The sequence below is a fragment of the Diplotaxodon limnothrissa genome, linkage group LG7, assembly GCF_057381915.1.
Source record: "Diplotaxodon limnothrissa isolate DT_005_m linkage group LG7, D_limnothrissa_male_GT1.1, whole genome shotgun sequence".
NCBI classification, from domain to species: Eukaryota; Metazoa; Chordata; class Actinopteri; order Cichliformes; family Cichlidae; genus Diplotaxodon; species Diplotaxodon limnothrissa.
The window spans coordinates 43,639,963-43,653,900 of record NC_140602.1 but is presented as its reverse complement, the minus strand read 5'-3'; the positions used below and the strand labels follow the sequence as shown (position 1 = coordinate 43,653,900).

The 13,938-nt window shown below is 40.8% G+C and overlaps 1 protein-coding gene across 1 annotated transcript in view; it reads right to left on the bottom strand.

Annotated features, from left to right (window-relative positions):
- sfswap (splicing factor SWAP) overlaps window positions 1–13,938 on the bottom strand; it is a 56,069-nt gene that overhangs the window by 13,325 nt on the left and 28,806 nt on the right. The window contains exons 14-17 of the mRNA XM_085359736.1: window positions 9,785–9,981; window positions 2,223–2,638; window positions 1,218–1,349; window positions 83–223 (exon numbers count right to left, since the gene is read on the bottom strand). Of these exons, the coding sequence (XP_085215862.1) occupies window positions 83–223; window positions 1,218–1,349; window positions 2,223–2,638; window positions 9,785–9,981 (886 nt within the window). The remainder of the gene's footprint in view (window positions 1–82; window positions 224–1,217; window positions 1,350–2,222; window positions 2,639–9,784; window positions 9,982–13,938) is intronic.

Here is a 13,938-nt window from a genome sequence, read left to right as displayed (position 1 = left end):
TAAGCCTTCAGTAAAGAGACTTTCATTTACATCTACATGCTGGATGCAAGCTGGATTATTGACAAGCGTCTGGAGGGGTTACCTTGAGTGAGCCAGGCTGGAGGCGGGGCTCGCTGATGGAGACAAAACTCTGCCGGGTGAAGAGTATGGTGAGAACGAGGAGGCCGCAATTTGCATCTGTCCTGAGGATGCCAAGGAGCTCCTCTGCTGTTCAGGAGGAGACCTGACAAACGCAAGAAGAGCACAGCAGGAGCTAAAAACTAAAACGTCTCAATCAGATATTAACACTGCACAATAAACAGTGGTGGTTTGTATCTGCCAAGCCTTGCATGAAATATTGGTGTACTCAAAACAAAATGTACAAAATAAACGTCTTTAATTATAATTTAACTGAGCATATGAACTGCTGTAATATACACCCTTAACTTCACAGGCCAATTAAACTCTATTTAAGAGGCATTTTGCATAGTTATTCCCAGTCTCTTACTCTGGTTTGAACAATTCCCTGCAAATTTCATTCAGTTACAAGATTTTTGAGGATTTTCTTGCTTGTGCTGTTGTTTGTTTATAATATTGTAATATTAGTATTGCCTTGTGGTAACAACTAGTCCATTTCATAAGGCTTCATTCTTTCATCATTATCGTGATGAGAGGTCTGTTTCTGGTTCAGCTCTTTCTTTTGGACGGATGCCTTAAAAATCTTTAGAGACTCTTTGGTATGTTGCAGATTTCCCAGGTGAATCAATGACAGGAGGCTGCCCAGTGCCTAAAGCAGTGAAACGCTAGTGAGCATATTTTTTTTTTAAAAAGACTGTACTTTTATTTTTTGTAACAATGCCTATTTATCTGTCGGTATCAAGCGACTGTTGTACAATTATAAAGACAAAACTATATTTACTGGGATGAACTCTGCAATGCATTTGCCAAAACTTCCTCATGCCCTCCCCTTTTTGGGGAATCAAACTGTCTTCGAGTTACATGAAGTTGGCCTTAATGACACATGGAAAACCTTGAACACTGATAACGGTTCCCCCGCTGCTTTTGTAAAAATAAAGAAAACTGAAGAATATCAAGAAAATATGGACTAACCACCCAAGAGTCGCATCATTAGTGCCCCTTCTCAGCTTTAAAGGCAGCAAAAATCAATGTTTTTAGTGTGAAAACAAAGCTGCATGTGAGCACCTATGACTTGTGAAGACACCTGCTGTTAGATTTACCTGGATCTTGAAAGCCCCCTGGGCAAGTTGGAGCTGCTGCTGGGATGATGGTGTTCCCGCTCTTTCTCCTCGCGTCTCCTTTCTGATGAGTTGCCTCTTCTGTCTTTTCTCCCTGGGGAGTGTGAACGGGATCTGGACAGAGAGCGGAACAAAGAGAATGAAAGATGGAAGAAATCGTTAAATATCAGAAGGCAGAATATGAGAGAGAAGCAAATGAATTGGAAATAAAGAAAAAGAGGAGAAGAGTGAGGCAAAAACAAAATGATAAGCCTAATGGCGTTAAAGTGAAAAAGAAAAAAAAGGCGACATGAGGGCTTTGCACAACTGAAAATGAAGAAAAGATAGGTTTGAATAAGACTTTCAATTATTTCAGTAAACTTTTGGAAGACCTGAACGTGGTGCAATTTACAGATAAACACTGTTTAAATACTGAGGAACTGAACAGGAAAAAAATCATTATTCAGTTCATTACTTTAATACAAGTTATATAAAAGGACTCACAAAATGGAAATACTACTTTTATTCTTAACTAGGCAGAAAAGCATTAAGTATTCATAAATATTTTAAGAAATTAATAACCTTGTCAGATTTCTTTCCATAAAGGGCAGTCAAATTTATTTTGTCCCACTGCCTAATATGCAGAACATGCATGCCATTTACAAACACAGCATAGCAAGGCTGGAAAATGAAACAACCAGGATAAGATTAAGAATACAGCCTGTGTGTGTGCGTCTCTTTCCTATCACAATGTTCTAATAGTTGAACCTCTCAGTTCAGTTACCTTGCTCAAAACAAACAAACAAAAAAAATCCCCAAACCCCACAAATCTGTAGAAAGGCAGCATAAACTCAAAGCAAAACATAATGACAAAAAAGAAATAACAGAAGCTTCTTTTCAGCCGCCTGTGGCTGGAGTGAGCAGCATCACTGTTGCATTCACTCTGACTTTTTTGTGGTGGATTAAAAGAAATAAAAAAAGGCTGACTTTTCAGTGGGAGCGTCTTACCTGGACCTGCGGGATCTCCTGTAGGCACTGGGAAGGGAGTGTTTGCTCTTTGATCTCGATGCTGACCTGGATCTTGACCTCCTCTTGTGTTTTTTCTTCTTTTTGTCTTTGTCTCTCCCTTTGTTCCTATCCTTGTCTCTGTCTCTCTGTCTGTCCCTGTCTCTGTCTCGATCTCTGTTTCGATCTCTGTTTCGATCTCGATCTCTGTCGCGATCTCTGTCGCGATCTCTGTCGCGTTCTGGACCTTTGGAGGAGGTAATATACGAGGAAGATGATGACGAGACGGATGGGGGCTCCCTGCTGTGGTGGCTTCTATGGTTCTCCACAGACAATCTTTGATCCTGAGCATAAACAGGTGGTGCAGGGGATACTTGAGGAGGTGCAGGATCCACAAAAGCAGAAAAAGCTTCTTGCAGCTAAAGAAAGACAAAATGAGGATAGAGAGCAAACAAACGTCAGTTTTATTTTGTTGTTTATTTCCCCCCACATGCACAGTACCTTCCTATATCTGATATTGTGGACAATTAACAAGCTTGTCTACTTAAAAAGATGAAGGCAATGGACAACCCTGGCTGGAATGTGTTTACCCTAGCTGGGGGAACACTGTGCAAGTAATTAGGTTAACTGGTGACAGATCAGTAACATAACCGGGTATTAAACGAGCATCTTAGAGAGCCATTGTTTCTCTAAAAGACAGGCAGAGATTCACCAATCTGCAAAACACATACGTCTACAAATTGTGGAACTATTTCAAAATCCATGTTTCTCTGTACAACTCTGAAGACTTTGAATATATAACATCAAAAGATTCCTGGAATCAGTATTGGATGCTTGTGATCTTCAGGGCCTTGAGTGGTACTACATTAAAAACAGGCATAATTCTGTTATGGAAATCACTGCATGAACACAGCTCACCGTGACATTCACAAATGCAGGTGAAAGATTTATCGTGAACAGAAGCCACAGATAAACATGAACCAAAAACGCCACTCTGGGCTAAAGCTCATGTAAAATGGACTGAGGCAAAGTGGAAAACTGTTGGTCAAATTAATTTAAATGTGAAATGTCTTTTTGGAAAACATGAATGCTCCGTCCTCCAGACTAAAGAGGAGAGGGAGGATGTGGCTTTTTCCAAAGCAAAGTTCAAAAGCCTGCATCTCTGATGGTAGCTTGCATATCTGGAAAGGTGGCATGAAAGCTCAAAGGTATATACAGGTTTTAGAGCAACATATGCTCCAATTCAGACAACAACTTTTTCAGGGAACGTGTTGCATATTTCATATTTACATCTAGATGAGGCCTTTCACAGCAAGACATTGCTCAACCGCATACTGCATCTATTCCAACAGCATGGCTGCCTGCAGTCCACACCTTGGACCAGCTGACAGCATTCGTTGTATCACTAAATTTACAATCCCAGAAGTCCCACACATGACACCCCCCTCCTCCAATCCCTCTCTCAGCAGCAAGACATCTCCCCCCCTCCCCTCCTCCCAAACATCTCCCAGTGTCACAGTGGATCAGGTCAGGAGGCAACTGAGGAAGCTTCGCCCCAGAAAGGCAGCAGGCCCAGACAAGGTGTGTCCTAGGATGCTTAAGGCGTGTGCTGCTGAACTTGGGGAGCCGCTACAACGAGTCTTCAACCTCAGTCTGCGACTGGGGAGAGTGCCCGCCCTATGGAAGACATCCTGCATCGTCCCGGTCCCCAAAAAGAACCGGCCCAATGAGCTGAATGACTTCCGACCGGTGGCACTGACGTCACATCTTATGAAGACTCTAGAGCGGCTCTTCCTCAACCTCCTCCGACCACAGGTACAACATGCCCAGGACCCACTACAGTTTGCATACAAGGTGGGTGTCGGAGTGGAGGATGCCATCCTGTACCTCCTACACAGAGCCCACTCACACCTGGATGGGGGAAAAGGCACGGTCAGGATCCTGTTTCTTGACTTTTCCAGTGCCTTTAATACCATCCGGCCCTGTATGCTTCAGGAAAAACTGAACAGGATGGAGGTGGACCCCTGCCTGGTGGCTTGGATCTCCGACTACCTCACCGACAGACCACAGTACGTCAGGCTGAAGGACATCACGTCTGACACAGTGGTCAGCAGCACAGGAGCACCACAGGGAACTGTGCTGTCCCCTCTTCTCTTCACCCTGTACACCTCTGACTTCTGCTACAACTCTGAATTATGCCATATTCAGAAGTTTGCAGATGACACGGCCATCATGGGGTGTATCTGGGATGATCAGGAAGAGGAGTACAGAAGTCTGGTGAGGAACTTTGTCGCATGGAGTCACACAAACCACCTGCAACTCAACACCTCAAAGACTAAGGAACTGGTTGTGGACTTCGGGAGGTCCAGAGAAGGTCCACTGCCAGTTCAGATAGAGGGGGAGGAGGTGGAGGTGGTCAACAAGTACAAGTACCTCGGGCTGTGGGTGGACAATAAACTGGACTGGTCATGCAACACAGAGCACCTGTATAAAAAAGCCCAAAGCCGACTGTACTTCCTCAGGAGGCTGAGGTCTTTTAACATCTGCAGGAAGCTCCTGAGGATGTTTTACCAGTCAGTGGTTGCTGGAGTACTTTTCTATGCTGTGGTGTGCTGGGGGAGCAGCACAGCAAAGAAGGACTCATCCAGGCTGGAGAAACTGATCAGGAGGGCTAGCTCTGTGGTCGGCATGAAGCTGGACACTCTGGTGACAGTGGCAGAGAAAAGGACATTAAAGAAACTGATGGACATTATGGACAATGCTGGGCATCCTCTGCACACGGCCATAAACAACCAGAAGAGTCTGTTCAGTGACAGGTTGCTTCTCCCCAAGACAAGAACTAACAGACTTAAAAACTCCTTTGTCCCACACGCCATCAGACTGTTTAACTCCTCTCTGGAGGGGAGAGGGAGGGGAAACAGGAGGACAAAGGAGGGGGGAACAACTAAGCTGTAGTGCCTCTGCACCTCACTGTACAATACCTTGTGCAATACTTTTTGTAAATAGTCAATGGTGCAAATAGACTCAATACTTGAAATGTGCAATTCACTTGTATTTTTATTTTTTATTCCTATTTATTCTATTTATCCCCTTTGTATATTTTATTTATATTTGTCTCTGTATTTATATATATGTGTGTGTGTGTGTGTGTGTGTGTGTGTGTGTGTGTGTGTGTGTATTATATATATATAACAGTTCTGTAACTGTAACTTCGGTCGTTGCTGTGCTTTTTTTGGAAGTCGAATTTCCCAGAGGAACCCACCCGAGGGATTAATAAAGTTCTATCTTATCTCTCTCTCTTAATTGTTGAGCAGTTGGCTACTATCAGACAACAATGAGACAATAGGCCTCTCTCAAAGGGGGGGGGGGGGGTTGCTACACAGTGGCCTTGTCCCACGTTTTTTGACACATGTAGCTGCCATCAATTTTAATATGCCCTTTTAAAAAACAAGAAAAAGAAAAAGGACATATACTCCTAGAAATATTTGATATATTCTCTGTTTTATATTGTAAGTAATGATTGTATTTTGTTTTTATCCACATTTACACAGTCACACAAACGTTTTGGAGGTGTGGTTGCATTACACTATATTATGCTATAGATAGCGGAGCTACCACGGGAAATATAAGGGTAAAATATGCCTAGTCTGTATTCACGTATGGTGGTTAAAAATGCTTTAGATAAATTTGATTAATTGTTTTCTTAATTTTCTAACTTGACTTATTTTCTGCTCTAAGGCCTACAGCTGCACAGTGTCTAAAATCACAAAAGGTGAAGAAGAAAAATGTACTTGAGGGTTTTTTTTTCTCTCTTTAGAGACGGTACTATAAATAGTCATATGCACACTGAAAGGGACAAGGGATTGTAACAAGGCTGGCTCAGGAAAAGTGAAAGTTTCTTACTCTCCTGGGAAATTATTGCTCATATTCTCTCCTTTAAAACAGAAGGAAAACTGTGGTTACACAACACAGTGCAGCCCTCTGGCTACACACTGAGTTACAACTGTCAGCTGCAAAGTGCCTCTAATTACCCCAGTGTGAGTCAGTCTGTTCATTTTAGATTGGTCAGCTGCTGGATTCACACTGAAAAACTGGCTTTAGTCCATCAGCGGATTAAATATAGCAATAGATTTTCCAAGGACAGACTTTATCTAACAGGGTTAGGTCTTAGATTGCTCCTGAGACGGCCAATTTAAATTTGTGCATATTCCTGGTACTAAAGGGGCATCTGGATGAAAAAGAACATCAAACGGCATCCTTTATGTGGTGAGATAAAAAAAAGATTATGAGCTCTGCAATAAAGCAATCCAAATAAATTTTTCCAACTTCAGCTTAGTATCAACAGAGCTGTCTCATGGATCTAATTCCCCTCACCCATCTGCTAAAATTTGTAAGAAAACAGAGAGAAAGGGACAAAGAGAAATATGGGGTGAGAGATGATGATGATGAAACAACATGAGAGAAGAAGCCAAAAAAATAGAAAGAAAATGTGCTCATGACAGAAGAAAAGAAGTGTCTTAAAACAGACAGAAGCAGAGAAATGGAGGATATTTATTACACTGCAGTTTTTACACCCAATCTGGTGTCTAGCTTGAGGGAAAGATAATGAAATGATAGGAAGAAACGATGGTTTCAAATTGGGATTGGCATATGGGAGGCTTATCCCAACACCAGGCACACAAAACGTCTGCCCTCTCACACCTGTTCTAGCAAGATATAGAAGTTCAGACAGTAAGAGGCGCGGGAAAGAAAAGTACTGTCCTGGGAGCATAAAGGAACAGAAGCAAAGGGAAACTACATTTTCCAAGTCTTCGAGATTTCTCGTATACTAAAAATGACCTCGTATATAATAATAAAGAAAGCATTTATCACCTAAACCATGTGACCAACAGAGAAGAGCTCTTACACAGAGAATGGTCGTATATTAAGCTGTCAGTTACTGAGCAATCATTATCTGCTACTGTTGGTAGCCAGTTAGGGGACCGAAAACAATATCACTGCTTCATTATTGCCCTCCATTTCACTCCTCTTACCAACAGAACCAAAAGGTGCCATCTTTAGCACTAACATGTTCGAATGAAGCTATAAGAGCAGCTGAATTGAAATAAAATGGTAAATGGTCTGTATTTGTATAGCGCTTTACTTGGTCCTAAGTACTCCAAAGCGCTTTACACTATACACAATCATCCACCCATTCACACACTGGTGATAGCAAGCTACAGTGTACAGAATTAACACACCAAATCAGCTGAACAGATAAATGACACAAGCAAAGCCAGACTGAATCTGCACCAATCTCTGAGTATATCAATCTGCAGGAAACACAAAGCTACATATCCACCACCGTCACCATTTCAGCCAAAATGTAATAAGAAATGGCTAAAACGGCAGCAAATCACAACACTGAAAGTGTCACTTGGAAAAGGATAAATTGCCTGGGCCTGAAACGCTTAGCCAGCGGGATCTGTTTACTCATGTCAGTTTACACTATCCACTACACTGCTGCAGGATAATCAACATGATGGGTACTATGGGAAACATGGAGCGCTTACATCAACAGTTCCAAGTCAGCTCATTTTGCATCGCATCAGCAATCACATCTGTCCTCAAAGCTACTAAGAGTTCCACCAAATTGTACTAGTGGATGATCCTTCTTTGTGACCCTCCAAATTACTGCCCCTAGGATATTCACAACAATTCGTGTTAATCACATTAATCCCTTTCGATTTCCATACACTTGCAACAAATTCAGGTAAAATTTGTTCTTCAAAGTGACTCTCCAAATTAATAAATTGGTGAACATGTCTTACTTAAAGGGGGTTAATCTGCAAAAAGCTTTAATAGAAACTGAAAAACCTATTGACTCGAACAATTACACTGCACTACTGTCTGCCTTGAGGATGTGTGACTTTTTACAATGTCCTATTCAATGTGTACCTCATACCAGCATTACGTAGATTTTACTACTTTTTCCCACCACTGAAACAAAATACTTTGAAGACTGAATACACACAAAATTCAACCTTTTTTTTTCAAATATTTAACTAGTACACAGCTAATTTACAGTAGGCTATTGGCCTGACTCTTTCCTCAGGATATTTACGCTCTGATAGCCACTGCAGAAGACGGAGAACATCTGGTAAAGAAAGAAAGAGCTGGCACAGTAGTGACAGCAGGCTGTCCGTTGCCACCTGGTCTAACAGGCAATATTCCAGTTCACCACAAATCAGTTGGGCTAACATGAGGAGCTGACATGCAACATCCATCACACAGACAGGCAATCTACACATCAAATGACCACTATCAGAGACTTATTTACACTATAAAGTATTGCTGCCTTTTTGTGACAGACAAAAGGCTTTAAAAATTTGCATTATTGCAACACCTTCGTAGTACTTCACAAAGGAGAATTTTAAAACAGAATCTCCGTACCCTACATGAGGTATGGAGATTTGAGAAATAGAACAAAGGAGTGAAGAAAAGAAGTTTTCTATAATTCAGTTTGTATCTTTAGAGTGACACTGGGATATGCCGATAGGCTCTGCTCCTCTCCATTGGAGTCTATAAACATTTTAGGGAATCAACAATTTAGGTAACTACAGCTGCATTAAGAAATTTACATACATTCATCACAGGCATGTATGTCAGCCTAATTTTGGGCTTTTAATTCTTTTTTAACAGTTTTCCCCCCGGCTGGAATGAGTGTACAGCAGACAGCTTTAATGACTAGGAAAAAAAAACTGGGTGCATTTTGTACTGTATTGTGTATTTTGGATTTTTAAATTATTTGTCTTGACATAAATAATAATAATAATAATGGATTGCATTTATATAGCGCTTTTCGGGACCCCTCAAAGCACTTTACATGCTAGAGTTTATCGAAATGTGTTGGTTTTTCAGCACGGGCCCAGCTTTTAAGATCAATCCACATATTTTCAACAGGGTTGAGGTTGTGGATTTGGGAAGGACATCCCAATAGCTTAATGAAGGCCTGCTTTATACAGTCCAAAATCAGTTTTGATGTATATTTGGGATCATTGTTATGGTGGAACACCTGATACTGGTGTTTCTACCATTTATCGGTGAAGTTGACGAATTTAGAGGTAGTCGTCTCTCTTCACTACTCCATCCACTTTGTGCAATGTATCAATACCACTGGCAGCAAAACAACCCCAGAGAATGATGCTACCACCACCACGCCTAAGAGCTGGTACAGTGTTCTTGGGTTTGAAAGGCTCACTGAGGAGAAATTCAATTTCACCACAGTCATTTATAAAGTTATACCAAGGACTCTAGAACAAAATGCAAAGAAAGTAGCATTTCCCACACTTTGAGTAAGAATAACAAAGCTTAGTTTAGGACTCGTGGCTGTGTAAATATGCATGCAAAATGTGGTGACTACATATGGTGGGTATGTGCCCCACTATATTTATGCCATTTTAGTTTTTGAGTTAATGTAGACATGTGTAACATGAATAATGATTCATATTACACTTACTATCATTTGTTAAAAATAGAAACACACAGTGACGAACACTATGCAACCGTTGCAACCATGTACCTACCTCGAGTTGAGCACATGCATCTAGCTCAGCTCTCTTTGCCTCAGGTTCTCCAGCGAATGGGCTGCGGAGAGTCTGTAGGAAGAGTGCTGCCTTCCTCTTCCTCTCTGCCTGTAGCTGTTTCTCCTTAGACTCCTTAGATGCCTGGGCCAGCTTCTCCCTGGCTGCCGCCGCTAGACGATCCTCCAGTTTCTGCTTAGCTAAGTGACGAGAGATGAGAGGGTAAACACAGGAGACATGGTTGGATTGCAGGCATTGTCCCTTTTTTGTTTTTCTCACTGCCAGATATGCAGCTACTAAATGGCGGGAACAAAGGATTGACTTGCTCTGAGAGAAAAGTGAGAGAAAAGGAAAGCTTGTTCTGGTCACAAGTAAATTCCCTGTGGAAATAAAAGAATTAAAAAGAAGAGAGAGCAGAGAGACACGGAATGAAACATGAAGAGACAAACAGTGCGGGGAAAAATTCACATTTGTGAAGCGAAAAACAAGCAAAGACTTTAAGAGTACATTTCTGCCCTAACTAAGGTAATGTCTGGCATTTTTCTGACTTTCCAAGTGCTGAAGACTGACAAAGTTTCTACTCTAAAAGATAAGGCCCGACGAAATCCCCGATGATGCATAATTTCATGCAATTCAAGGTTTGTACAGAGTAGGAGGGAACGTGGGTGGAGAAGAGAAGACAGGCATCTAACTGATAATGGGAGTGGAACAAAATGCATGGTTTGAGAGATGAGGAAAGGAGATGAAGTGACACAGATGGGTAGGGGATACATAGGTAAGAAGAGCACAGCTAATGTAATGGGGCACAGGGAGCAACGGCATGAGCGAGCAAAAAAATAAATAAAAAATAGGGAAGACAAGACAGTATAAAAGCAACTGCTTGCGGAAAACAAGTTGTATAAGTTATGCAACCTCTGGGTCTACTGTTATCTCTTTGGGGTTAAAAATAGGCTAGCTGCTAAGGCAAATCATATTTGAGTACAATGAACAACAGTCAAGTGGAGCAGAATCGGTACCCTAGACACTGACATAGTCCTGCCTAGCCTCAATCTGACTCCTGTATTTATAGATACATTTGACTAATGTAATAGAACAATAAAACTAAACCAAACTCCTTACTTCCGTTTACTTCCACTTCATCATTTGGAGCTCTGTCAAGTCGTTGTTTCAGTCATGTATCAGGTAAACCGTCAAACATGATCTACCTTTAACTGTTTTTCTTGGTTTAACGCTTAAAATGTTGACATGAAGCCTTGTGACTGTTAAAATAAAAGTTTATTAAAGCCTTTCTTGACTTCTTGCAAAGAGCCAGAAGCCCAAAAAGTGAGGCAGCAGGCATTTCCTGAATTCTCCTAGCTGGAGGCTTCAGGTCGTCTTTTATTTCCTCCAACAAATTAAGAAATGTCTCGGCAATCGATATGTTCTGCCAAACACCTTCCTCGGGCATTTCAAATAAAGTACCTCAAGTGGAGAAAAATTCTCTTTCTTCTACCCCACACGCTCTTGTTCGTCACAGAGCCCGTTCTTAGCAGCAACTACTGCATTCATATCAAGCACAAAATGGGTTACGCTGCATTTTTGAGTGTTGGGGTGCACTCACCATCTTTAGTCAATACCAATTCCATGTGAATGAAATAAAATAATGAAATGAAAATTGTGTTTGTACAAAGACTAAAAACACACACATTTAGTCGAAAATGATGGCAGTCTGAACAATTTATGCAGCTCTCCCTAAAAACCGGACATGATGGCGCTGTTCCAGGCCATCAACACAGATTAGTGTTTTGCAGCCTGCCACCATTTCTCCTATCTGATCAAGTTAGGCCTGCTGACTGACAGCCACTTTGCCATACAGCAAAACCAATTCAGTCAGCTTTTTATTAGGGTCTTCTAGTCTTTCTCTTTTGTCTGTCAGCTCCAGGAGAGGCCATCACACTCAAAGAGTGTTCCACTGAACCTAAACGGCACCGGTCAACTATCTTGATGCTGAAAAGTGACACATTTGTCTTTGACTGTCTGTCCGTCTATCGTTTCAGGCTCCGTTCTGCAGCTAAGAGATTATTACTCTTGCTCTCTATCATCAGACATCAATGCGGCATTCTTACAGACGTAGATGTCTGTTGGGCATTAACTGGCAAAAGGCCGGCATGTCAATCACATCTCTCTGACAAGCACGGAGATAGACATTTAATAACAGAGGTGGGACCAAGTCATTGTTTTGCAAGTCTCAAGTAAGTCTCAAGTCTTTATCCTCAAGTCTCAAGTCATGTCAGGCAAGTCAGAGTCGAGTCTCAAGTCACTGGTGTAAAAGTCCGAGTCAAGTCACAAGTCTGAAATTTTGAATTTCAAGTCCTTTCGAGTCTTTAAAAAAAAAAAAAGAAAAAAGTATGTTGCAGTTATGCTAAATGTAAATATTAGACCATGTAATTTTTAAATCTGTGTTTTTCTCAACACATGACAAAATAGTGAACTTAGAAAATATACACAAATTGTGAAATTGCACCTCTTTAAAATGCAGCTCAATTAAACCTAGCTCCAAGAATAATTTTCACCGACAGTTCTGAGATAAGCTGCATGTTATTCTTGGATGCGGTTGTAGGACCGGTGTTGTGCCAAAAAGTGATTGTCTGCCAAAAACTGATTTCCGGTATTTGCCAAAAAGCGATTGCTCATATTTAAAGTGCTATAAGTAACTTGTTGGGCTATAATATGTTAAACATATGTCAAATGCATCCCTTATGGATGACATAAAGTCATCTTGAGCCACAAACAACATTCGTGTAGCAAGATACAAGCCGCAATCAGTTTTTGGCAGCGACTTTTATATAACCTTTATTTATGCAGTAAAAAAAAATCTCATTAACATTAAAAATGTATTTTGTAAGAGTAAGTTGCCCAACAGGACAGCAGAAATGGCAGCAAATATTACAATAGTTCTGTAAAAATATTTTAAGTGGGGATAAAGGACCGGATTGGTTATAATGTAAGTACAAGTTGTAAAGATACTTAAAAAACAGATAATTTTTTAATTCTTTATGTAACCCCTTTGTATCCCCTGTTCACCGAAGTCTATTTACGAACATACGTAAAGATATTACACATAAAAAATACACAGAAACACTGGAAATCAGTTTTTGGCAGACAATCACTTTTTGGCACAACACCGGCTTTAAAATCGCATGACAAAAATATCATATACATTAAAAAAAACTGCATCACCAACGTAGCCTGGACAACATTTGCTAGTTAGATGAAGTCAGCTATCTCATCGTAGCATATTTATATGCATATTTATAATTATACGGTTCTTGTGAGTGCATACACTCGTGAAGTTTAGTAACTTCCGGTCACTGCAACAAGCCCAGGTACAGTTTACCGACGGATGGGTACAGGACCTTGAAATGCACCGTGTAGAAAGTAAAGACCATCGTACGTATCATAAGTTTACCAGTCTCACAAATCGTCGTCATAAATACACATTCGTTAACCGTTTATTAATATAACCTTTGAGCTTAACGGTAATTAATTAGTAGTGGAAATAATTTCTGGTAGCATCACAGAAATGTAGCAGTGACAATAATATTGTATGCTGTAATCGCACTGGACAATTAGTGATACATAACAACTGTTTTATTCTGTGAATAAAAGTATATGTTTTTGTCAATGTACCATAATAACAGAAGCGAAACGCAATATTGTGTCAGGACAATTCACTATTTATGCACAATAAATAAAGGAGCATAGCGCGACAATTTCTGTTCAGCGCCAGACTTGCTTGTAACCTATATCACCAATTATGTTAAGAAAATGACGTATTAACTACTAAAAAACACTGACCTTCGTGTAAATGCTTGGAGCAGACTAACCTGTGAGCTGGAGTGTTCTAGGACGTTATATTTGATCTTTGAATGGCTGCAATCCAGTCGCGTCTTTGTTACTTCGGAAACATGGCTCGAACAATTTCTCTTCAACGACGTAATCCGATAACAACCGATCTCTTTACCCGTCGGCTTCCCGTGGCTGTCATGCGACCGGCTATTGCAGTTAATAATACAACGGCTTCTTGACATTTTTGTGTTTCTTTTTATCGCTGTATAACTGATTTTAATTGAAAGCCTGCGTGCGATAGTACCGCTTGCCACGAGTTCCCAGAATCC